Source organism: Sander lucioperca, chromosome 22 (assembly GCF_008315115.2).
Source record: "Sander lucioperca isolate FBNREF2018 chromosome 22, SLUC_FBN_1.2, whole genome shotgun sequence".
In the NCBI taxonomy this organism is placed as follows: domain Eukaryota; kingdom Metazoa; phylum Chordata; class Actinopteri; order Perciformes; family Percidae; genus Sander; species Sander lucioperca.
Window position 1 is genome coordinate 20,054,343 of NC_050194.1, and position 27,576 is coordinate 20,081,918.

The window sequence follows — 27,576 nt, forward strand, 5'->3', positions numbered from 1 at the left end:
AATTGCACCTACTGTTGTTTGCATGTTTTATGTAGTGCTACTTCTACATCAAACACATATACTGTATGTAGAATGAACTAGTCTGGTTGCATTGTAAATTCTTCTATTGTAATTATAGTACACTAATATGACATATAGTGTATATATATATATATATATATATATATATATATATATATATATATATATGCATTTGCATTGAAGCTACATTGGGTATTTGCATGATAGAATAAAAGTCCTGTCATCTGGTTCTGAAAACATGTATCAGACTTTAAAATGCTGAAATAAACACTAAAGACAAACTTTGTTCTTTGTTTTTCTTTGTATGTCTGTATGTTAACATATGTAGATTACAGTATACAGATGAGTGACAAAGCAAAAGCTAAATAAATGGTTGAAACATATGGCTGCAGATACTTACATGCAGGGTATTGGTCACAAAAGGCAAGGCAGCTTTATTTGTATAGCACATTTCAGCAACAGGGCAATTCAAAAGGGTTTATTGAGTATAAAAAGTATGTAAATAGTAGGCCATGGCCTTCACAGTCACTAAATCTCAATATTTACATGTCTATAGCGTGTAATATGCACAATCTTTATATTGTACATGCTCTCACAGGTTGTCTAGATTCTTGCAGGAAACTGAGATAGTAAAAGATGTAATAATTATATCACGTGTTTTCTTCTGAGAAAATGCTTTGCTTCGGCCTATATTATGCCATGATGTTTTCCTTTGAAAAACACACACACACACACACACACACACGCACGCACGCACGCACGCACGCACACACACACACACACACACACACACACACACACACACACACACACACACACACACACACACACACACACACACACACGTTATGACAGTTGTGGTGACCAGTGTTTTTTTGTCACTTGTGAGGACCACCTATTTCACATGGACACAGAATTAAATTTTACTTTGCCAAATTCTGGTGTGCTTGGTAGTAAATGTTATTTCCATGTTTTTCATTTTTATCTCTGTATGTTCAATACAGTTCATTGGTGATTGCAACATGTCTGATATTCAATTTGTGTTTGAAGTTGCTGTGAGATCCACTGAGGGAGTGACTATTGTCTAATGATGGATGTAAGGGTAGAAACACACCTAAAGTAGCAAGCTGAGAGCCACCGCTGACTGACATTAATTTTCTATAGAGTTGCGAATTGGGAGTTATACCAGACCTCAAAATCCCTTTCATTTTCTGCATAGACAACGTTAGCACTTTTGAGGCTTGAAATTGCTTGAGTCTTCTGTACAAACTAAATTTTAGATGTGTGAGTATATCCAGTTGTTTCTCGCCCTTGTTTGCTCATCCCCATAAATTGTATGTGTGGGACGCAGGAATTTTTTACCCCAAAGGTATTGTAAACAACCATTGTGATTGGATCTGAGGTGTGATTGGGAAATCGGTAGCTCCTTCCACCTCCCAATGTATCAAAAGCGCTGATTGTGAGGAACATGTTTGGTGGAAAAAAAGAGTGCAAGAAATGAACTGTGCCCTGGAACGGATGGGAAAGCATGGCGCTGTAACCCTCAATCACAACTGAGATCAGTTGTAAATTTTTTGTAAATAAATGTAAATGCTTGAGTCCTTTCAGATGCAGCGCAGACATTAAACTACTCAACTGGGAAAACCAGACAGCAACAACAGTGCAGGAAGTGAGAATTAAACTGCTTTTGGTATTATAGCTAAATTGATCTGCCCACTAAGTGTCAAGGGTGTTGGCAGTTCCTGGGAGCTTTATTGCATTAGGCATGTTTCTATCGTTATAATAAGGAGATTTAAAAATAAATAAATAAATAAAGGATTGGTTATAAACTTTGCCCGTCCCTCTTCTAGTACAAGGCAGTGATATTATTACTGACAGAATCATTTTCAGCCAGCACAGAGAGGACCGTGATGCTCATTTATTGTTCAGACCTCTTAGAGTCATGATGCTTGCAGGTTTCCTCTTTCTGCTCCTCCTCACAGGTAAGCTGGAACAATTCTGTATGATGCATGCAGGTGTGAAACTTCTGTTGTCAGCCCAATACAATTAAGGTGAATGGAGTTGTAGTTTAACACTACCTTCAATATATATTTCCAAAAACTTTCACAGTGTGGTAAGTGGATAATTTAGAGTAATGGGGACACTTCCTGGAAATATATGTTGTAATTCATTTTTATGTGTGTATGAAAATAATATTGAATCCAAATAGCTGTATACTCTTTTCTGTCAGGTGGAAGTCCCCTTAGTTTCGCAGACCAAGAGCTTTCTGGCGATCAACAGACGTCCAATTACAGCGTTAAGGAAAGTATGTACAGAAATCAACACTCCAAAAGTGCACAGTAATTATATGTATTATTATTTATTCCTGTAGTCTTAATTACAGAATCTCAAAGACAGTTAAAACCAAACAAAACTAAGGGGGAAAGTATTTAATTAGCAAATTTGATACTGACCCTATTTCAAATCACATTTTAAATACATGTTAGCAATAGTTCATGCATCATTTGCATATTTAAACATACAAGTTTCATTATGATATCTGTTTGTTAAAATGTCTTACCCTGTTCACCTGTAGTGTTCTGTGTAGCAGAATGTCTGGAATGTTAAAATATCTTTAAAGGCTGTTTTCTCAACAAATGTTTTTTGACTCTGAGCCAGAAATCTCAACTTCAGTAACACATACAGTACATTAAATGTTCCACTTTCATAGCTATCTTCTAAAGTATGTTGAAGAGGGGTATGTTCATATGTTATTCGTAGCCTGATATATGTAACATTTTACACCTAAAAACGTGGTGAAACTTGACTTTAGTATTTTTTGATTTATGAAGTGATGAAAAGAGATAAAATTCCCTCTGTAAAAACCTTAGACTCTATTATGTTAACCACAGGAAACAATAATTTTGAACCTGTCTTTATCCAATGTTCAGAATTCTGTTTTGGAAATGTATGCAAACTAGCAAATAACATATTTAACAAGATCATTTGTATATATACACATAACATTAGAAAAAAACTTCTAATACAAATAATATAGTCTTAATGTGGGGACATTTAAATTTAAATTGTAATGGTGATATCTCTTTGTTAAAATATTTTCCCTCTTCACCTGCAGTGTCTCCCTTAAACAACTGTGATTGAATCAGGGTAAGACCTGTATACTCTTTTCTGTCAGGTGGAGATACCTACAATAACACAGAGGCTCGACTCAACTTCGCAAATGACAAAGGTATGTACAAACTACACAGTATTATATGTATGAATATTTCTTTTTTACTGTAGCCTTAATTATGACAGATATATGTCCTGAAACTTAAATCTGTTTTTAACTATTGAGTTTCTGTTTGTAATAATAAAACAAAAAGATATTATACTGGTGTAAACAGTAAAGTGGTCTCGTTGACTATGCATTTGGACAGTGTGTACCGGATGGTTCTCAAATAGAGAGGCCTTTAAATGACTGTGAAAGCTCACATTTACAAATCATTAGTGGGCTGATGACATAAACACCCACAGTCCTGCCAACGCCCATCTCATAATAGCCTTTCACTGACCACAATCCCTGGATATTACTGCAGATATTTGCCAGCTGGTGTTTTCCAAGGATTGATAATAAATTCAGAAGCAGTGGATACCTACCCAGAGAGCTTATTGTTTGTCATTTCTTCTAAATTATAAGTAATCATGAATACATACAGTGTATCTGATGTCCAGACAAAAATAAGAGCATTGAAGCATTTCTTTATTTTTTAAGAAAAAACTCTGACTGAGATTGTGTCTTAAAATCTCCCAATAGATCCGGGCTCTGGAGAAAGTTCTGGGAAATCCTGTGGTTATCAGGATGTTTTAGACTACCTGAATCTGACCAAAAACAAGGATAAGTACACCATGGCTCGACCTGTTAAAGACTTTAAAAAGCCTACACGGGTACACCTGCAAATTGTGATCTATGGCATCCTAGATGTGGTAAGTTTTAAATTAAGCTTTACATTTTCTGATAGGAATTAGTTCCTTTTGCTAAGGAGGGTATTTTTTAAATTATTTTTTCATTGAACTCTCTGAACTAGAGACATTATGTGGAAATCAAGACCATGCCCAGGAATATGGAGCTAAAAGAGTCTCAATAAAGATAAATGCACACACATTCACATATGCACACACAGGATTCATACATGCACACACATGATTCACAAATACACACACAGGATACACAAATGTGCACAAAATTCACAAATACACACACAAAATTTAAAAAGCACAGAAGATTCACAAATGCATACAAAATTCAGAAATGCACACAAAATTCAGAAATGCACAGGACAAGATTCAGAAATGTATTTCTGATACATACACAAATATATCTTGATTTACAAACTGCTTGTGGTCTGTGAACTTCACTGCATTTGTGTGTGAATTTTGAGACTGCCCTGACTTGGCTCGACACACAAATGCCTTTTTTTAAACAGGGAATGTTCTGCAACCAATCAGATATCTCCCTTGTTTTAGCCAATCACAAGAACGCACCCCACGTGGGGGATTGTTTACTTATAAGCCAATCACATGAACGCGTTCACACAGCGCTATATGAAGAAAAAAAATCTTATCGCTGTTGCGATAAGATTGCGATGATTGTTGATACTCCTGATGATGATTGGCTGGTGTTATTTTAGCCTGACATTGTCATTCTCAGATTCTAGTCAGAAAATGAACTTCCCAACCTCAAATGTTGTGGGCGGGGCGAAGTTCGACTGGCATCCAGGCTAATGTTAGTTTGCTTGTGCGCTCCTTTTTGTTTGTTTTGCATTTACACATAACACCAGATTTTTTTTCAGCGCACACAGAACATAGAGAGCTAGATGACTGTGAGGAAATATTCACTGAACTTTATGAAAATTGTATTGCATTAACATTTTAACTATACTATACTATACCTTTAATTCTAAAAATGCAATTCTTTTTTACTGCTGCTTATACCGGGTCTAAACTGGTATACGTACTGCCTCCAAGAAATAGATCAAAGCTTTCACTTTAATGTCTGCCACTGTGTTTATATGTTAACAAACTAACTGACACACCATATTAATAGAAGCATATACAACCTGAAATTATGTTAGAATATCACTCAGAACTGTGTGACAAAGTGTTGCTTTCTTTAAGCAGTGCGGGTGGCGACTGACTAATAAATGTTTGTTTACCCTGCTGAGACCGTTCAGTACAAATCTGTATATTCAAATCAACTTAGCTGCTGCTGACCAGCTCTAATACTGTACATACTCGCTGCCCTCGACACTTCCTGTAGATGCTGAACTGCAGCATATCATGTTAGTGTGCTCTGCAGTCTGGGGGCCTGAAAGGCACACAACATCAAATACCAGGAAACGTAGCCACCGTAGGTGTGGCGTAACCGTTTGCCTCAGATGAATAAATGCAGCTTTATAGTCTTATCAGGTTACTGTTCTAAATTGGGTTTACACAGGTGCATGTCATCTATTCCAACTTGTCTGGCAAAAGTAGCACCTGAAGCCGATGGTTTTCCTTAAACATTTGAGTTGTGCTTAGATTTGGCATGTATTAACTGAAATGTTGTTTGTTCTTGTCCCTGTGTTATATATTAGTAAATCAAGATCAAGATATTAAAAGCGGCATAGTGCTGTGTTTAATGACAGTTTTGCTGTATGGTCAGCCACAATATTCATTGAATTGTGCAGCAGAAAAGACTTTCACACATACTTTTTTCTTTACTCATAGAGAGAGATTGACCAGACTTTCGTTCCTTACGTTTGGATTTATATGGTGAGTTCTCTCTGAGATCGACATCAGTTTTCTGATCATTCGTACCTGTTCATTAGAGTGGAAACTGAAATTATTTCTTTTCATTCTTTCTCTTCTTCTTCCTTTCTTCTTGATCCCCTCCATGTTTTCCTGTGTAGAAATGGCAAAATGAACACATTAGGTGGCATGCACCTGATTTTTGTGGAATTGAACAGGTGGTTGTTCCTACTGAATTATTGTGGAAGCCAGATCTAAGTATTGAAGAGATGTAAGTTTGAAGTTATGTGCATGCTCTCACACTCACAAATTCACATACACTCACAATGGTTATTAGTGATAGAGCATCAGACCGTTTAGAAAGTCGTTAGATAAAAAAACATAAATGTTTGTTATTCAGGACAGAGAAGGACAAGGCCCCTCCGAGTCCTTATCTTACCATTGACTGGGACGGCTACGTCACCCTGAGGAACGACCTGATGATAGTCAGCACGTGCAGGATGCAAGTTTACAAATTTCCCTTTGACGTTCAGAGCTGCAACCTCTCTTTTAAGTCTGCCACATATTCTGGTGAGCTTGTAACCAATTTTAAAAGTTCTAGACATTCATCTTAAACGTGTGTTTTTCATTTAAATACATGTGTGCTGTGATCACTTTGATCACACTGAACAGTTTGTCACCACCACATACATTCCTTCTTTGTTGACCTGATAAGAAAAAAACTTTTATTTTTATTTTCTACCTCAGATGACGAAATAAAGTTTGAGGCCATTGAAGATGGTTTCAAAAACACAGAGTGGACTCGGAAGTTGATGCGGACCCAGTACGAGTGGTTGTTCATATCCATGACAGTTAACAACAAAACTGTCAGCAATCTTATCGACAACCAAAGCATGATTGTTTACATTGTAAGTATTGAGAAATGTTACTGCTAAAATGTTTTCTTTCAGAAAAAAATCAATGTGTGTACTTTTTTCTTCTTTTTTTTTTTTTTTTTTTTTTTAAATCTCTTTATTGAGTTTTTCCAGGACATGCACCAAATGCATTGCACCAGCAGCACCCCATGTAATACAAGGTGGCAATGCAAGAAATGTCCAGATAAGCAAGCAAACCCTTACAGAACTAGTAATGGAACAGGCAGCAACTGAAACCTTAAAGGAGTAATTAAATTGTGACGGGAAGGCCCCCTCCCCTATAAATGTACATATACAGTACATGCATAGACACACACACACACACACACACACACACATACATACACCCATATACATATACACTCGTAAATGTACACACACACACACACACACACACACACACACACAAAACTAATGGATGTTATACTGGGCGTGAGAGAGAATGGCAGAAATGAGGTTAAAAAAAGAACCAAAAAGGAACTAACATGGCAACAACAGTGATTCAGGAAAAAGTAGCGGTACACTATGGATTACAACTTGACACGACTGTTCAGGCACATGAGGTTTGTAAATCAATTCATGACTGCTGGGTTATCGACCATTTGTCAAGAAGCGGGTTCCTTATATTTAGAAAGACTCTTGATTGGCAAGCTTATATAGAAGGCCTTCTATGTGGATTACATTGTCGAGTTGTCTCAGCCATCGGTGGAATGTGGGATGGATTCAGATTTCCATTGTTGTAAAATGAGGTGTTTCACTAGCAAAGTACAAAGTGAGATGGCTTGGACAATGTGATTATCCCGAGTGGAAGTCACAGAAAAGCCCAACAAGGTGAGAAATTGGTCTGGTCTAATAGGTTTGTCATAAGCCTTAGAAATGTAGTCAAATATTAGTGATCACAAGGCGTGGAGCTTAGGGCAAAGCCACAGCTGGTGGAGTAACGTACCTGTGTACTGTTTGCACTTATCACACAGGGGGGAGGCGTTAGTGTCTGTAGTATGGAGTCTTGATTTTGTAAGGTGGAGTCTGTGCATGATTTTGAATTGTATAAGCCGTTGTCTGGCATTTATGGAACGTTTGGATACCATTGCAAGAATTGCACTCCAAGGGCCCTATTTTAACGATCTGAAACGCAAGTATCAAACGCTAGTAGTTTTGTGGGCGGATCTCGGCGCTGTTGCTATTATACCAGCAGGATAAATGACTCTTGCGCCCAACGCAAATCCAAAATGGGTTGGTCTGAAGTAGCTACAGTACTCATAGGTGTGGTTTGGGCGTAATGTGCAATAAACCAATCAGTGCATTATCTCACATTCCCTTTAAAAGCAGGCGTGCTTGTTCCATGGTGGATTGCTATTATAATGGTGGATTTGCTAGGCGCACGCTCTTAATACATCCATGGGCGCACGCCAGGAGCTATTCACAGCCGAGGAGACCGACATTTGCTATTGATTTTTCTTTTTGACAAAATGTAAATAAAGAATTGTCACAAAAACATACTTTCCAATGTTTTGGGCTCACTCTCACTGAATCACATGGTGATATTTTTGCAATGTAGTCTAACATTAGACCGAGATTACCTCACTATAGACGATGCAGCTCTTCTGTCTCTTCTCTCCCGTGCTGTTGATGGGGCATTTGGGTTAAGTGGCATCGACACATGCAGTTCAACATCACATCTCCTTAAGTCCTCTAATATTTCCTCATTTATGTCATCAACACATCCATGATTCATGGAAATGTTGTGTAAAACAAGCTCATATTTTTCCTTGTATTTATGTATGGTTTGCAAAAATGGGAACTGCTGAGTCCGTGAGATGAGAGATGCAAAGTGTATGTGCGGTGTGCACACTCTACATTACGGCCAAGCATGCGCCCTTAAAATAGCATCTGAATAACACACCACTGACTTTAGACTAGGTTTTTCCTGGTCTGTGGCGGAACTGTTTTCTGAAACTGCAAAATAGCACTAAGGAACGTTTGCGCCGGGACACGCCTCCTCTTTTTGCTGAACCGCCCCCGAGAGAGCAAGTTCATTCCCTAATTTACCGACGTGGGTCTGTGGAGGGAGAAGTCCACTGTGCGTCGGGTGCAAAATAGGAATGATGCGTCCGTGTACAAAGTCAATTGCGCTGGGTGCAAGATAGGGCCCCAAGTATCATCAGTAATTTCAGCTCCCATTTCTTCTTCCCAAGCCTTCCTTATGTTAGCATCAGATAGGATTACATGGGCTAGCAAAAGTAAGTATAGAAACGAGATTGAGATTAGCGTTGTGATGATTAAGGCAGGTGAGGATGGTGTTTTTAGGTTTGTTTTCGTGGCCTGGGAAATGAGCTCTAACATAATTTTCTTATCTGATAAAATTTAACAAAACATTTATTCATCTCTTCCGGGGAGGTAATTAATTTCAGAAAAATATGATGTAATGCACATCCAAGTAGTTGCTGGTGCAGGACAAAAAAGTAAATGTTAATAAAAAGAAGGTAAAGTCTGCACAACAGCTCAATGCTCCAAAAAATACTTTGCACACCATGTTTTGGCCAACAATCCGGCCTTCCTCACCTGTTGTGAGGTAATTAACTTGCCAGATTTGTCTTTGATTTTGTGAATGGCACGGGAGGCTGTTTGACAGATGTAACAACATTTTTGATTCTGAACAAATAAGACATTCTGCCAAGCTAAGATAATACTAAATAATTTATACAGAAAGTCAAAAACTCCCAAAGTAATACAAAGTGGTACCAGGGGAGAGGGATCCTCCAAACTACCAGGATGCCGCAGGTCCTATATAACCTAGAGACAGTGGCCACTGGCCAGCTGTCTTTAGTTCCTTGATTACCTCCTGCTCTACCCAACCAGGAACCTGCAACGCTTAAAGACAACACACTCACAGCACAGCAGCAACAAAGCTATGTTGTTTTACGTTATCATTTCATACATTGTTAACTTACAGGTATATGTCAATGATATAAATCATTTAAAAGCTTCCTCAACCACCACAGATGTGAGCAGATACCTTGTTGTTGCAACCTGGGCACCACAGAGTTTCCTTTGACTAAAGTATTTGAACCACCTAATCCTTACTAGATCAAGATGAGGAGGCGGTCTATCCTCTACATCGCCAACTTCTTGGTACCCATCATGTTCTTCTTTTGTCTGGACTTGGCCTCATTCCTGATCTCGGACAGCGGGGGGGAGAAGCTCAGCTTCAAGGTCACTGTGCTGCTTGCTGTCACTGTGATGCAGCTTCTTCTCAATGAGATTCTGCCTTCGTCGTCAGACAGGATTCCTCTTATAGGTAAAGAAGCTCAGAGTTTTGCCTTTATTTGACTGTACTTCATATGAGCAGGAACAGCACATAAACTGAGTCAATGTGTGGTTATTCGTCCACATTAATGATGCTGCCTTCTCCCTTTAGCGGTCTACTGCATTGGGATGTTTGGTTTGATGATGCTAAGCCTCCTGGAGACAATTTTGGTGATGTATCTAATGGAGAAAGACGCTGCATCCCAAGACAATGAGGCAGATAAAGACCAAAGCCTGAGTGAGGACTGTAACAAACAGGGCAAAGTCAGCTTCCACAACCATGATGGAGGTGAGAATAAACATAAATTCTACAAACCTCTGGATCTAACCTTAATCTCTGCTTGTTTGCTAGTGCTACTTATATTCACTGCTATGATTTGAATACTCACAGACACAATTACAACTTACAATACATAATGTTGATGCTACAACTGTCTTTATTGTGTCAAACTTATACTTTCAGAGATGAAGAAATGGACTCACTGTGCTTGTGTTTGTGATGTGTCTGCTGATGAACCTCCATCTGAACTGCTGTCATTGGCTAGAGAGGTTAGGATCGGTTGCACTTTAAAGGGTTGGTTCACCCAAATAAAAAAAACCCAACATTTATAGATCAATGAAAAGTATAAAACATTTCAGCAGTAAGTTCTTCTGTGACAAAGATTATGTTTTTGGGCAAGGGTAGTTGCTGTTGAATTTCTTTAGTTGAGATTTTTAAATTAATTTAGCACGATAAACAAAATTGAAAAACATTGTTTGGGAAGAAGACAGAAATCTCAGGGATGGATATCTCAAAAACAACCCCAAAACTATCTGCACAACAAGATAACAGAAGGAGTGAGTCAGAAAATGTTTGTTATTAAGATGAATCAACCCTTTTATTCTCATCACAATGGACACAAAAACATGAATGTTAAATGTAGCAGCTTGCAATCCTGTATGGTCCATAATCTTGTTAATTACCAGTCAACTAAACCACTTCTGCAGGGCAACAGCAGCCAACTGACGGATGAGTCCAATGCCTTGGAGAAGGTCTCAGATGAGCTGAGGGAGATGGAGAAAACACTGGTCCTGATCCTCAACAGCAGGAAGGAAGATGGGAAGCCCGGCTACTGGACCAGAGTGACTAAAACAATCAACAAAGTTTTCTTCATTTTCTATGTCACAGTGGCCAGTCTGTTTTTAGTTGTTATCTTTTCAAAATGGAACCATGCATCAGACGAGTAGTGGCAAAGTGTAAAAACAGGATTAAGACAATGCTAATCTAACACATATACTCTGTATTAGCCCATGACATCAATTTGGTTGTATTATACAGTTCTTGTAATATTTGCTTTTGATTATATATATATATATATATATATATATACATACACACAGTTGTGTTCAAAATAATAGCAGTCCAACATCACTAACCTCATAAATCAATTTTTTTGGTAGAAGTGATATTTCTACATGGCAAATAATTTACTAGTAAGTGTTGTAGAATCATTGAAAACCAACAGACCCCACAGTCATGACATGCATGCTGCTCATTCTGTGTAATTGAATCTGTAATTGAAAAGGCATGTTCAAAATAATAGCAGTGTTGTGTTCAATTAGTGAAGTGATTGATTCTGTGAAGAAACAGGTGTCAATTTTGGCCCATATTTAAGGAAGGAAGCAAACGTTGTGCATGCTGGTTATAATGCACTTCACACTGAAATACTCAGCAAAATGGGTCGTTCCAGACATTGGACTGAGGAACAGCAGACTTTGATTAAAAAGTTGATTGGAGAGAGGAAAACATATAAAGAAGTGCAGAAAAGTATAGGCTGCTCAGCCAAAATGATTTCAAATGCCTTGAAATGGCATCCAAAGCCTGAACGACGTGGGAAAAAACGGTCAACTACCATTCGAATGGATCGAAGAATAGCCAAAATGGCAAAGGCTCAACCAATGATCAGCTCCAGGAAAATCAAAGAAGACTTAAAGTTACCTGTGAGTACTGTTACGATCAGAAGAAGGCTATGTGAAGCTAAGCTATCAGCTAGAAGCCCCCGCAAAGTCCCATTGCTGAAAAAAAGAAATCTACTGAATAGGTTGAAATTTGCCAAAGGACACATTGACTGGCCAAAGGAGAAATGGCACAACATTCTGTGAACTAATAAGAGCAAAATTGTTCTTTTTGGGTCTAGGGGCCGCAGACAGTTTGTCCGATGACCCCCATGCACTGAATTCAAGCCACAGTACACTGTGAAGACAGTAACGCATGGTGGTGCAAAAATCATGTTATGGAGATGTTTCTCATACTGTGGTGTTGGGCCAATTTATCGCATACCAAGGATCATGGATCAGTTTCAATACATCAAAATACTTGAAGAGGTCATGTTGCCTTATGCTGAAGAGGAAATGCCTTTGACATGGGTCTTTCAACAAGACAATGACCCAAAACACACCAGTAAGCGAGCAAAGTCTTGGTTCCAGATGAACAAGATTGATGTTATGGAGTGGCCAGCCCAATCCCCAGACCTCAATCCCATAGAAAACTTGTGGGGTGACATCAAAAATGCTGTTTCTGAGGCAAAACCCAGTAATGCAGAGGAATTGTGGAATGTAGTTCAATGGTCCTGGGCTGGAATACCTGTTCACAGGTGCCAGAAGTTGGTCGACTCCATGCAACACAGATGTGAAGCAGTTCTCAGAAATAATGGTTATGCAACGAAATATTAGTGCAGTGATTCAAAGTAAAGCAAACCCTTGAGACATTTTTCAGTTTATACAGTAAATGTTTGAGTTTGTAAAGAAAAATGTAAATACTGCTATTTTTTTATTCTATTTTTTTTCTTCACTTTCTGTAAAGGTATAACACAAACTTGATCAATTTTGGTCACATTTTGATTTGGAATTGAATGTGCAGTGTTTCCAATGCATTGATATTATGGAATTAAAAGCTATTCTAAGGATTTTGAGCATTATTCACTTTTTTAAACACACTGCTATTATTCTGAACACAAATGTGTGTGTGTGTGTGTGTGTGTATATATATATATATATATATATATATATATATATGAACAATTCTAATGTTTAATATGTCCATCAAATACGTAATAGAATATATTAAAATGTGGGTGTAGCTCTTTAAAGATCCATATCAAGTTATCTTCTAATGAAATGCAATGTAATCAATGCCTACTGTTTAACTGTTTTGCTTGCTCATCCAGAATATTAAGCATGTATACTATATACCAAGTGTGCTAATCTAGATGTGTAAATGTGTTTCTTTTATTTTATGGTTAGAGTAATGCATTTGCATTAAGCTACATTATGTATTCATGTGATGGAATAATAGTCCTTTCATCTGGTTCTGAAAAATGCATGTATTAGACTTCATACTGCTTAAATAAACAATAAAGACAAAGAGTCTGTGTGTGTGTGTGTGTGTGTGTGTGTGTGTGTGTATGTGTGACAAAGAAAAACCTATATACATATAAATGCATTAACAATAGTTTTTCTTCCAAAAAATCTTATAGACCTGTAGAATATTTTATAATCTATATATTTTTTATTTTTTTACATTCAGATATTCTCAACTGTCACCTGTTTGGTTGGTCTAATTGTGAGGAAGTTGTATTGTTCCCCATCAAGCCTATCTCTAGCCATCTGACAACTTATACAACAATGTAACATAACAATTATGTATCTAATATATGTGACAGGTCATTGTGGTGGTCAGTTGCTCTAGTTTGCATGAAGGGATTTACACAACAAACATGTATAATTACCTTTGAGAGTAATATGATTCAATAGCAAATGAATGCAATCTTTTTTGAGGCATACTCAATGCATTTCGTGTCAAATGACTATAGTCATGTGAACAACTGAGCTAATGTTCATATAAATAGTCATATAGTTTGACAAAGTTTAGTAGTCATTTGACGATTGTGCCAAATCGATTGAGAAAAACTGCAAGATATATGATGTGTTCTGGTTAATAAGTAACTAAGTAAAGTTTATTTATATAGCACTTATCACTGATAGAGTCACAAAGTGCTTCACTGGCCAAATAAATAAATACATTAAAATACATTTATCACAATGAATCACAGTAAATCACAATAAATCACAAAAACATAAAATACATTGCTTGTAGATTCAACAATGCAGCTAAATGAACGCCTGACCAAAAGAGATATATCTTTAGCTGTTTTAAAAGAAAATATCATCAGAGGCCGCCGATCTTAAAACATGAGGCAAAGAGTTCCACAGTCTAGGTGCCATTGTTTCAAAAGTTCTACACAATATATATATATATATACAGCTAATATAGATATATACAGCTAACGTTACTGGTGAACTTATTCGTGGGTTAGCCCAGTCCTGTTAACGATGGTCTGTTTGTATAACGTAGGCTACCGGGGAGAGCAGCAACTACACAGGGTTTGGCGAGTAGTATGTAAGGGGGAAATTCCATGAAGGGAGGTTGGTCGGGGTGGTGGATGGATCAAACACAGGACCTTCACCCAGGAGACAGGGGATTGTGTCCCACATGTGTCTTTAACCGTCCCGTTATTGCCACGTGTCACAGAAGCCGCTTTCTTCTTTAACCAACCTGTTATTCCCGCGTGTCATATAAGTGTAAGCCCACCCACGACCTTTTCCTAAACTCAATCATCCTGTTCTCGCAAGTCACGGAAACGTAAGCCTAGAGTCCTTTCAGATGCAGCGCAGACATTAAACTACTCAACTGGGGAAACCAAAGAGCAACAACAGTGCAGGAAGTGAGAATTAAACTGCTTTTGGTATTATAGCTAAATTGATTTGCCCACTAAGTGTAAAGGGTGTTGGCAGTTCCTGGGAGCTTTATTGCATTAGGCATGTTTCTATCGTTATAATAATGAGATTAAAAAATAAATAAAGGATTGGTTATAAACTTTGCCCATCCCTCTTCTAGTACAAGGCAGTGATATTATTACTGACAGAATCATTTTCAGGAAGCACAGAGAGGACCGTGATGCTCATTAACTGTTGAGACATCTTAGAGTCATGATGCTTGCAGGTTTCCTCTTTCTGCTCCTCCTCACAGGTAAGCTGGAACAATTCTGTATGATGCATGCAGGTGTGAAACTTCTGTTGTCAGCCCAATACGATTAAGGTGAATGGAGTTGTAGTTTAACACTACCTTCAATATATATTTTTCACTTTCACAGTGTGGTAAGTGGATAATTTAGAGTAATGGGGACACTTCCTGGAAAGATATGTTGTAATTCATTTTTATGTGTGCATGAAAATAATATTGAATCCAAATAGCTGTATACTCTTTTCTGTCAGGTGGAAGTCCCCTTAGCTTCGCAGACCAAGCAGAGCTTTCTGACGATCAACAGACGTCCAATTACAGCGTTAAGGAAAGTATGTACAGAAATCAAACACTTCAAAAGTACACAGTAATTATATGTATTATTATTTATTCCTGTAGTCTTAATTACAGAATCTCAAAGACAGTTAAAACCAACCAGAACTAAGGGGGGGGAGTATTTATTTAGCAAATTTGGTACTGACCCTATTTCAAGTCACATTTTAAATACACGTTAGCAATAATGAATGCATCATTTGCATATTTAAACATACACATTTTTAGAAAACTTTTGATACAAAAAACAATGGTCTTAGGTAATCAATTAGGGAAGTTTCATTATATCCGTTTGTTAAAATGTCTTACCCTGTTCACCTGTAGTGTCTTGTAGAATGTCTGAATATCTTTAAAGGCTTTTTTCTCAAAATCTAGTTTTTCTCAGACTCTAAGCTAGAAATCTCAACTTCAGTAACACATACATCACAACGTTCCACTTTCATTCCTATCTATCTTCTAAAGTACGTTGCAGAGGGGTTTGTTCATATGTTATTTGTAGCCTGATATATGTAACACATACATATACATACATATATATACATACATACATATATATACATACATACATACATACACATATACACACACATATATATATGTATATATATATATATATATATATATATATATATATATATATATATATATATATATATATATATATATAATATATATATATATATATATATATATATATATATATATACACACCAAAGTTTAAAAGTATCATCCCCACAACAAGAAATACCTGGATTTCTCCAAATTGGGGAAAACGGGGAGAGAGTATTTTTATATCCTAACAATTTATGAGACCACTTACCACAGTATAACAGGATTTCTAGTGATTTTAACCACTTCTTTAAGATCCATGTATGGTAAATATCCCGAGTTATATGGCCCAATGTTCAAGGATTCTATTCTAAACATGTTGTATCTAAAAACCATGATTTTATCAGTTTGAGCTGAGATGACAAAAAATAATAATAATTAAAGCTGCAAGCAGCGATGAACGGGCCCTCGCCTCTTGCAGGTCGGGGTACTGGCGGACGCCAATCTTTGCAGCCGTGCATTTGCCCGGCACTCAGACTCGTACTAGAATTGTCATATTTTGACCTGCCATCACCATGTATTCCTGAACTAGAAGGTAAACCATTTGAGAAAGACACTTGGGAAAAGTCAGTCCCCCATTAAAAACACACTAAAGGTCCTGGAATGGACGCACATAACACTGTCCTTCCCTTACTTCAAAATAAAACATTTGTCCTGTTATTAATAGGAGAATAAGCTCTTTCCAACTGGAGGTGTACATTAGTAGCAACTATAATCAACATAGATGCAGTTTAACCTATAACTCCATGAATGTAAATGAGAAATATGTGATGGGAATTTACTACAAAAAATATAGCTCACACATGTGATACTTCCTATTGCCTCAGCCAAACTACTATGGATTTCGCATTTGGATTCCACTTTCACATTAATGTAGGTCTGCAGGTGAAACTCACTGTTCTGAAGGATTACAGAAAGGCATCTTGATGCATATTACTTAATCAACATTTAATTTCCCTTACCTATATGTTTTCTCTATCATGTTTAAACTATAGTTTTTAGTTGTGCTGTTTAAATATCCCTCAATATCAGCTGCAGCAGCATAACTGCATGGTTGGAAACAATTACAGTTACTGATATTCTTGTCTATTTTATATTTACTATATCACATTACAATATATTTTTGTTTTCTAAGTCATAACTTTGACAAACATGTATGCTATATACAGTAAGTAAACAATACACTACGTAACCACTTAATCTAAAACAGCTAAGTAACTAATGACATATTTAAAAAAACATCAGGTTATCATATTTATCAGGTTCTCTCAGCAATCTAGTCCAAACTTATAGTCACCCACATAGAGCCAGGTTTTGTTTAAGGTTTCTGTATGATTAAAGAAGCTTTTCATCAACACCGTTGCACCAAATGCCCACTATACGCACTATACTATATACAGTACACTACATTTATTATACATATTGTATATCTATATGAGTATTAATAGAATTATACTTCAACTTAAGTTCATCTATCAGCAATAAAATATTAGTCATTACTTACATAGTGTTGCTTCTCCAGATTAATTATATCGTTTTCAATGCATTTCAACTCATTTTTTGTTTTCTTTTTCAATGATGATGAAAAGGCTATCACACACCCTCTTATGTAGGCCTTAAGCGTGTCCCATATTATCAATGGACACTCTGAGCTATTTTGATGTACCTTAATGAACGTTTCCAAATACGCATTCATATACGACATAAATTCCTATATATATATATATATATATATATATATATATAAAAAATACGACTTTAGTATTTTCTGATTCATGAAGTGATGAAAACTGATAAAATTCCCTCTGTAAAAACTGTAGACTCCATTATGTTAACCACAGGAAACAATAATTTTGAACCTGTCTTTATCCAATGTTCAGAATTCTGTTTTGGAAATGTATGCAAACTAGCAACTAACATATTTAACAAGATCATTTGTATATACACATAACATTAGAAAAAAACTTCTAATACAAACAATATAGTCTTAATGTGGGGACATTTAAATTTAAAATGTAATGGTGATATCTCTTAGTTAAAATATTTTCCCTCTTCACCTGCAGTGTCTCCCCTTAAACAGCTGTGATTGAATCAGGGTAAGACCTGTATACTCTTTTCTGTCAGGTGGAGATACCTACAATAACACAGAGGCTCGACTCAACTTCGCAGATGACAAAGGTATGTACAAACTACACAGTATTATAGGTATGAATATCTTTGTTTTTACTGTAGCCTTAATTATGACAGTTATACATCCTGAAACTTAAGTCTGTTTTTAACTATTGAGTTTCTGTTCATAATAATAAAACAAAAAGATATTATACTGGTGTAAACAGTAAAGTGGTCTCGTTGACTATGCATTTGGACAATGTGTACCGGATGGATCTTAAATAGAGAGGCCTTTAAATGACTGTGAAAGCTCACATTTACAAATCATTAGTGGGCTGATGACATAAACACCCACAGTCCTGCCAACGCCCATCTCATAATAGCCTTTCACTGACCACAATCCCTGGATATTACTGCAGATATTTGCCAGCTGGTGTTTTCCAAGGATTGATAATAAATTCAGAAGCAGTGGATACCTACCCAGAGAGCTTATTGTTTGTCATTTCTTCTAAATTATAAGTAATCATGAATACATACAGTGTATCTGATGTCCAGACAAAAATAAGAGCATTGAAGCATTTCTTTATTTTTTAAGAAAAAAACTCTTGACTGAGATTGTGTCTTAAAATCTCCCAATAGATCCGGGCTCTGGAGAAAGTTCTGGGAAATCCTGTGGTTATCAGGATGTTTCTGACTACCTGAATCTGACCAAAAACAAGGATAAGTACACCATGTTTCGACCTGTTAAAGACTTTAAAAAGCCTACACGGGTACACCTGCAAATGGCGATCTATGGCATCCTAGATGTGGTAAGTTTTAAATTAAGCTTTACATTTTCTGAATTTTCTTTTCAATGATAAGGATTATTTTCTTTTGCTAAGGATGTTTTTTTTTCATTGAACTCTCGGAACTAGAGACATTATGTGGAAATCAAGATCATGTGCCCAGGAACACGTGATTAGCTTTTGAAAAAAATTGTATTGGATTAACATTGCTTACTATACTATACCTTTAATTCTAAAAATGCAATTCTTTTTTACTGCTGCTTATACCGGGTCTAAACTGGTATACGTACTGCCTCCAAGAAATAGATCAAAGCTTTCACTTTAATGTCTGACACTGTGTTTATATGTTAACAAACTAACTGGCACACCATATTAATAGAAGCATATACAACCTGAAATTATTTTAGAATATCACTCAGAACTGTGTGACAAAGTGTTGCTTTCTTTAAGCAGTGCGGGTGGCGACTGACTAATAAATGTTTGTTTACCCTGCTGAGACCGTTCAGTACAAATCTGTATATTCAAATCAACTTAGCTGCTGCTGACCAGCTCTAATACTGTACATACTCGCTGCCCTCGACACTTCCTGTAGATGCCGAACTGCAGCATATCATGTTAGTGTGCTCTGCAGTCTGGGGGCCTGAAAGGCACACAACATCAAATACCAGGAAACGTAGCCACCGTAGGTGTGGCGTAACCGTTTGCCTCAGATGAATAAATGCAGCTTTATAGTCTTATCAGGTTACTGTTCTAAATTGGGTTTACACAGGTGCATGTCATCTATTCCAACTTGTCTGGCAAAAGTAGCACCTGAAGCCGATGGTTTTCCTTAAACATTTGAGTTGTGCTTAGATTTGGCATGTATTAACTGAAATGTTGTTTGTTCTTGTCCCTGTGTTATATAAAGTCTTATGTTTGAGGGCTGTATTTTATATTAAAACCGGCATAGTGCTGTGTTTAATGACAGTTTTGCTGTATGGTCAGCCACAATATTCATTGAATTGTGCAGCAGGAAAGACTTTCACACATACTTTTTTCTTTACTCATAGAGAGAGATTGACCAGACTTTCGTTGCTTACGTTTGGATTTATATGGTGAGTTCTCTCTGAGATCGACATCAGTTTTCTGATCATTCGTACCTGTTCATTAGAGTGGAAACTGAAATTAGTTCTTTTCATTCTTTCTCTTCTTCTTCTTCCTTTCTTCTTGATCCCCTCCATGTTTTCCTGTGTAGAAATGGCAAAATGAACACATTAGGTGGCATGCACCTGATTTTTGTGGAATTGAACAGGTGGTTGTTCCTACTGAATTATTGTGGAAGCCAGATCTAAGTATTGAAGAGATGTAAGTCTGAAGTTATGTGCATGCTCTCACACTCACAAATCCACATACACTCACAATGGTTATTAGTGATAGAGCATCAGACCGTTTAGAAAGTCGTTAGATAAAAAAACATAAATGTTTGTTATTCAGGACAGAGAAGGACAAGGCCCCTCCGAGTCCTTATCTTACCATTGACTGGGACGGCTACGTCACCCTGAGGAACGACCTGATGATAGTCAGCACGTGCAGGATGCAAGTTTACAAATTTCCCTTTGACGTTCAGAGCTGCAAACTCTCTTTTAAGTCTGCCACATATTCTGGTGAGCTTGTAACCAATTTTAAAAGTTCTAGACATTCATCTTAAATGTGTGTTTTGCATTTAAATGCATGTGTGCTGTGATTACTTTGATCACACTGAACAGTTTGTCACCACCACACTGTAAAAACAAAAATGTTGTGAAAACTCAAAATTTCAAGGCAATTTACTGCACTAGATTTTTGAGTTTTGAGGCCAACTCAAACTCCTACGTTTTGCCAACTAATGTTTTGTTCAAATAATTAACTTTCATATGTTGTGCCAACTAATGTTTTGTTTAAATAATTAATCTTTCATACATACACAAACTTAACATCTTAAGTTTTACATACTGCACAGTAACACACCTAATCTAAGTATTTCAAAAGGTCGAACACACACACAGATGTCTAGATACAGTAAAATCGCTACGTGATTACCGTTATATCCGAGGGTTGAAGTTGCATTTTAACGGGGCAGTGCAAGTTGCGGCTGTGGTTTAGCTGAAGCTAACGCAGCCTGAGCTTTCACGTTACAATATAAAAGGTGTTGACCGTTGACTTAGCTAGCACGCAAAGTTAATTTACATGTCTACGAGCATGTTAGCAAACTACACCAAAAGACAAATACTGAGGAATATTGATAGAAAGCAGGGGAAACTAGTAGGCTACTTCCATACCTTTTAGCATTGGCTAATTAGCAACCTGCCTTCCATCAGATGTAGCTTTCAGGCTAGCTAGCAGCTAGCCCCAGAAGGTCATGAAAACAAGGCTTTCACCGGAGCAGTCTTACGTTATTTCCGAACCACTCTTTTCGTTTCAAAGTCGGAAATCAAATGAACGAAAAAGTACACGGGCCCAATTACAGTTCACTGTTGTTGCATGAAATGTCGTTTGTGTTTAGCTTACATTAGTTTCTGTCATCTAATGTGAAACAAGAGGATATGAGGTTTGCTACCGTCTTGGTCCGTTCGAGCGTATGGGGAGACGACGTAGGTTAAGAAAAAAAAATTAAAAAAAATGACCGACTTGGATGTGGGTGGGGCTTGATGTCAAGCCCCGCCTTCCCGCAGACCGCAGCGAGATGCTCCTCTGATCTTGTATCACTTGACATAAAAGGGGCGCTAGTGAAGTGCCACGCCACAGATTAATGGCTGAAGGAAGCCTATTACTGCACAAAGTTTAACGATGCAATACTCTAGCTCATCTTACCAAAGGTAACAGTCACTTAACTCATGGTTACAAATGTAAACCAACAATGACAATTACCAGGCAACAAAACACTACATTCTAAGCAGACACGTTTAATAAACGGAATTCATAAAGTTACTACAAACTTTTCAGCAAATTTTAACACAACTCTATTTACCGCCTTGCATCATGGGAATTGACCAGCCAATGAACCAATTGCACCTGACTGCAGTACGCAGATCGGGGTTGGGCTAAATGTGGGCGGAGCTAAACGTTTGACATTTTAAAAGTACTTTCCATTTCAATTTGAGAAGAGTGAAATGCGAAATTCACAATTCCCAAGTTGTTGACAGGTACTCCATCTGCCGGTGGCACTAGTGCTTTCTTGTTTGCCACAACACGTGTTATATTTTAGTTGAAATTGCAATAGGCTACATCACTTATCTGCGGTGTATAATTAATTTATTGTGTCCATGCTTTAACTTTTCCTTGAAAGAAGTTATTTTAAACTTGAAAGGCAATTCTTTTTTGTTGCAACAAACACACCCGCTTTTTTTTCAACTGATAACTTAACTTACATACCCAAGTTCAATCAACACATACATATCTGACAAAAAATTAAAATCGTCGACCCAATGAATAAATGCAAGTTTAACTTTCAAAAACCAATAAGGTGGAGTTCAAAATCCACAACTTGTATAAGCTCGTTCAGTTAAAAATAAGAAATAAGTGGACATAATTAAATGGGTCTGTAATGTTTTACAGTGCATACACTAAGAATTCAAAAAAAGAAATTTGTGCCAACTAATTATTTTGTAAAGATAAACAAAGACACTTCAATTAACATGTTTATTTTAAACATACAAACAGTTATAAAAACGTTACTTGTAAGATTCTCAACCTGAATTTAAGTGCTTCAGGTTAGTCTAACTACAATTTCAAAGTGGCGCCACCATACATTTTGAATTGAGACCAACTTATCACAATAAACTTAATTCATTGAGTTGAAGTAACTACTTTAACAAAGTTTACAATGCCATTATGTATTTTTTGTTCTGTTTAATTGAAAATCAAAGTAAGATGAGCAATTTCAAGTTCTCGTTTTTACAGTGATACATTCCTTTATTGTTGACCTGATAAGGAAAAAAGTTTTATTTTTATTTTCTACCTCAGATGACGAAATAAAGTTTGAAACCATTGAAGATGGTTTCAAAAACACAGAGTGGACTCAGAAATTGATGCTGACCCAGTACGAGTGGTTGTTCCTATCCATGACAGTTAACAACAAAACTGTCAGCAATCTTATCGACAACCAAAGCATGATTGTTTACACTGTAAGTATTGAGAAAATGTTACTGCTAAATGTTTTCTTTCAGAAAGAAATCAATGTGTGTACTTTTTTCTTCTTCTTTTTTTTGAAATCTCTTTATTGAGTTTTTCCAGGACATGCACCAAATGCATTGCACCAGCAGCACACCATGTAATACAAGGTATATGATACAAATGTACATACATACGTACACACACATATACATACGGTATACTGTACACTTGTACATACATGCAGACAGACACACACACGCACACACACACACACACACACACACACACACAAAACTAATGGTTGTTATACTGGCCGTGAGAGAGAAGGGGAGAAAAGAGGTTGGATTGTTGGTATGGATTACAAATTGACCCGACTTGTCAGGCACATGAGGTTTGTAAATCAATTCATGACTGCTGGGTTATCAACCATTTGTCAATAAGCGGGTTCCTTATATTTAGAAAGACTCTCTCTTGATTGGCATAGGTTTATCATACGCCTTTGAAATTTTTTTTCTTCAAAACTTTTGACTTTTACTTTGTTACATTTTGCAGCAATTATCTATACTTTCTACTCCACTACATTTCTACAACGTTCTGTTACATTTTCGTTACATTTCAGATCAGTTTTTCCACCTGCCAAAACGTCTTCTGACCGTCACACGTTTGTAGTCCGCAGGGAAGCCTTCAGCAGCGTCCGTCCAGCTCCCGGTGCCGCTCGCGTTATTACGAATCCCACTATGGCCACGCCAAGACCCGCCCTTCAATAGCATTTATTGGCCAGGCGCGTACCGCTCCCGCTCCCGCTCCCGCTACTACCGCTGCTCCTGTTAATGCTGCTGCTCCCGATACTCTGCTTGGTCATATGTGACGCATCCGTTCACATAGGGTTAATATACAACCCGTATATCTAGCTTAAAAACACTCCTGGTCATCCTCACACCAACTGTCCGAGTTTACATGATGTTTCTGTCAGCAATTACCTAAAGTTAGCGGTTAGCCCAGCCAGGTATCTACCAAGAGTGTAGCTATACCGTTAGCTAACGTTGTCACTCTCCACAATGCATTGAACAGTAACGTTCCACTAACGTTATCAGTCTCAATCTATCAGTAGCAGCTAGGCTAACGTTATGGAAGGGGCTAGCTTTATTAGCTAGCGTAGCCTACAAAAAGTTATTACCTGTTTATCAGTAGCTGTTGGTGCATCTGGAAAGATGGATGGAACCGCATTCGTTGTCAGTGACTTGTGGTCCTTTAGATTGCGGTGTTTTTTAAAGTCGTCTGGTCTAAAATGATCACTACACATTTGCCAGTTGAGTAGAGTCTCCGCCGGTATCTTGATGTCCAAGCCAGCAGCTACTAGGTGTCCCGGCTGGAGTGCACTCCTCTGTTTACTTTATGGCACAGTACTACTAACCGGAGCTAAGTAAAATTCCGCCGCTGCTGAGAAACTAGTCCCTCAAAATGTAATGCGATCATTGAGATGCAAGGGTAGTTTTATTTCTAACATTATTTTATCAACAGACATTTACATTGATAGTCTGGCGTTATAATTTATTTGCCTCGGGTGTACTGTGGAGTGGGTAAGACTGTTTTTAGTGGCAGGGCTAGCAGATACTGTTGACTTGCGCTAGCCTAGCACCAGCGAACTCTGCAACTGGAAGGACTGGATGAAAAGTGTTGAAAACTGTCTCCACTGATTAATAACACACTGGCTAACTTGGAAATGAGGTCCTATGTCCAAAATTCTGAACCACCGAGATTCAGTACTTCTTCCAGCACTGAATATTAGTGATCATAAGACATGGAGCTTAGAGCAAAGCCACAGCTGGTGGAGTAGTGTACTTGTGTCCTGTTTGGCCTTATCACACAGGGGGGAGACGTTAGTGTATGTAGTACGGAGTCTTGATTTTGTAAGGTGGAGTGTGCATGATCTTGAATTGTATAAGCCGATGTCTGGCATTTATGGAACTTTTGGATACCATTGCAAGAACTGCACTCCAAGCATCATCAGTAATTTCAGCTCCCATTTCTTCTTCCTTATGATAGCATCAGATAGGATTACATGGGCTAGCAAAAGTAAGTATAGAAACGATATTGACCCCTTGCTGTTAGCGTTAACGATTGACGTGACGATTAAGGCAGGTGATGATGGTGTTTTTAGGTTTGTTTTCGTGGCCTGGGAAATGAGCTCTAACATTTTCTTATCTGATAAAATTTAACAAAACATTTATTAATCTCTTCTGAGGAGGTAATTAACTTCAGAAAAAGACGATGTAATGCACATCCAAGTAGTTGCTGGTGCATGACAAAAAAGTAAATGTGGAAAGAAGGTAAAGTCCACACAACAGCTCAATGCTCCGAAAAATACTTTAATAAGGCACACCATGTTCGGCCCACAATCTGGCCTTCCTCGCCTGTTGTGAGGTAATTAACTTGCCAGATTTGTCTTTGATTTTGTGAATGGCACGGGAGGCTGTTTGACAGATGTAACAAAATGTTTGATTCTGAACAAATAAGACCTTCTGCCAAGCTAAGATAATACTAAATAATTTATACAGAAAGTCAAAAACTCCCAAAGTAACACAAAGTGGTACCAGGGGAGAGGGATCCTCCAAACTACCAGGATGCCGCAGGTCCTATATAACCTAGAGACAGTGGCCACTGGCCAGCTGCCTTTAGTTCCTTGATTACCTCCTGCTCTACCCAACTAGGAACCTGCAACGCTTAAAGACAACACACTCACAGCACAGCAGCAACAAAGCTATGTTGTTTTACGTTATCATTTGATACATTGTTAATTTACTGGTATATGTCAATGATTGCCACTTTAAGTAAATCATTTAAAAGCTTCCTCAACCACCACAGATGTGAGCAGATACCTTGTTGTTGCAACCTGGGCACCACAGAGTTTCCTTTGACTAAAGTATTTGAACCACCTAATCCTTACTAGATCAAGATGAGGAGGCGGTCTGTCCTCTACATCGCCAACTTCTTGGTACCCATCATGTTCTTCTTTTGTCTGGACTTGGCCTCATTCCTGATCTCAGACAGCGGGGGGAAGAAGCTCGGCTTCAAGGTCACTGTGCTGCTTGCTGTCACTGTGATGCAGCTTCTTCTCAATGAGATTCTGCCTTCGTCGTCAGACAGGATTCCTCTTATAGGTAAAGAAGCTCAGAGTTTTGCCTTTATTTGACTGTACTTCATATGAGCAGGAACAGCACATAAACTGAGTCAATGTGTGGTTATTCGTCCACATTAATGATGCTGCCTTCTCCCTTTAGCGGTCTACTGCATTGGGATGTTTGGTTTGATGATGCTAAGCCTCCTGGAGACAATTTTGGTGATGTATCTAATGGAGAAAGACGCTGCATCCCAAGACAATGAGGCAGATAAAGACCAAAGCCTGAGTGAGGACTGTAACAAACAGGGCAAAGTCAGCTTGCACAACCATGATGGAGGTGAGAATAAACATAAATTCTACAAACCTCTGGATCTCACCTTAATCTCTGCTTGTTGTTGTTATTGTTTACAACTTACAATACATAATGTTGATGCTACAACTGTCTTTATTGTGTCAAACATATACTTTCAGAGATGAAGAAATGGACTCACTGTGCTTGTGTTTGTGATGTGTCTGCTGATGAACCTCCATCTGAACTGCTGTCGGTGGCTAGAGAGGTTAGGATCGGTTGCACTTTAAAGGGTTGGTTCACCCAAATAAAAAATAAAAACATTTATAGATCAACGAAAAGTATAAAACATTTCGGCAGTATGTTCTTCTGTGACAAAGATTATGTTTTTGGGAAAGGGTTGTTGCTGTTGAATTTCTTTAGATGAGATTTTTAAATTAATTTAGCACGATAAACAAAATTGAAAAACATTGTTTGGGAAGAAGACAGAAATCTCAGGAATGAATATCTCAAAAACAACCCCAAAACTATCTGCACAACAAGCTCAATGGTATTTTTTTGCCTCCAACGGCGCCTTCCAGGCTGCTAACCCTAACCTTAACCCTAAACGTAACCATTGCCGCGCTGCCTGGGAGGAGACGCTGGGGGCAAAAAAACACCAAAGACTGCACAACAAGATAACAGAAGGAGTGAGTCAGAAAATGTTTGTTTGTTATTAAGATGAATCAACCCTTTTATTCTCATCACAATGGACACAAAAACATGAATGTAAAATGTAGCAGCTTGCAATATGTACCTGTATGGTACATAATCGTATTAATTTGAAGTCAACTAAACCACTTCTGCAGGGCAACAGCAGCCAACTGACGGATGAGTCCAATGCCTTGGAGAAGGTCTCAGATGAGCTGAGGGAGATGGAGAAAACACTGGTCCTGATCCTCAACAGCAGGAAGGAAGAAGGGAAGCCCGGCTACTGGACCAGAGTGACTAAAACAATCAACAAAGTTTTCTTCATTTTCTATGTCACAGTGGCCAGTCTGTTTTTAGTTGTTATCTTTTCAAAATGGAACCATGCATCAGACGAGTAGTGGCAAAGTGTAAAAACAGGATTAAGACAATGCTAATCTAAC

General features: G+C 37.7%; 2 protein-coding genes and 2 long non-coding RNA genes across 6 annotated transcripts; 3 read left to right on the forward strand and 1 right to left on the reverse strand.

The window, feature by feature from the left end:
- LOC118494276 lies at nucleotides 1–22,029 on the reverse strand. The gene is made up of 3 exons (XR_004896401.1): nucleotides 21,927–22,029; nucleotides 16,630–16,635; nucleotides 1–11 (listed from the first exon to the last, which is right to left on the reverse strand). It is a non-coding gene; the product is annotated as an uncharacterized LOC118494276 (long non-coding RNA).
- LOC116060994 (5-hydroxytryptamine receptor 3A-like) lies at nucleotides 3,818–27,576 on the forward strand. Of its 2 annotated transcripts, none has more exons than XM_035997740.1 (9): nucleotides 3,818–3,987; nucleotides 5,770–5,814; nucleotides 5,952–6,061; nucleotides 6,191–6,360; nucleotides 22,887–23,047; nucleotides 25,987–26,197; nucleotides 26,318–26,425; nucleotides 26,629–26,714; nucleotides 27,295–27,576. In XM_035997740.1, the coding sequence occupies exons 1-9, from the start codon at nucleotides 3,910–3,912 to the stop codon at nucleotides 27,532–27,534; spliced, it is 1,209 nt and encodes a 402-aa protein (XP_035853633.1). In that variant the 5' UTR covers nucleotides 3,818–3,909; the 3' UTR covers nucleotides 27,535–27,576. The 2 variants fall into 2 exon arrangements, with proteins under 2 accessions (XP_035853633.1, XP_035853632.1); XM_035997739.1 differs by having other exon boundaries at nucleotides 3,820–3,987; nucleotides 26,318–26,494.
- LOC118494275 (5-hydroxytryptamine receptor 3A-like) lies at nucleotides 9,755–11,332 on the forward strand. Of its 2 annotated transcripts, none has more exons than XM_035997741.1 (4): nucleotides 9,755–10,002; nucleotides 10,123–10,299; nucleotides 10,474–10,559; nucleotides 10,998–11,332. In XM_035997741.1, exons 1-4 carry the CDS (start codon nucleotides 9,798–9,800, stop codon nucleotides 11,235–11,237), a joined length of 708 nt encoding a protein of 235 aa, XP_035853634.1. In that variant the 5' UTR covers nucleotides 9,755–9,797; the 3' UTR covers nucleotides 11,238–11,332. The 2 variants fall into 2 exon arrangements, with proteins under 2 accessions (XP_035853634.1, XP_035853635.1); XM_035997742.1 differs by having other exon boundaries at nucleotides 10,123–10,230.
- Nucleotides 14,993–18,107, forward strand: LOC116061383. Its single transcript, XR_004107709.1, has 3 exons — nucleotides 14,993–15,078; nucleotides 15,324–15,401; nucleotides 18,075–18,107. It is a non-coding gene; the product is annotated as an uncharacterized LOC116061383 (long non-coding RNA).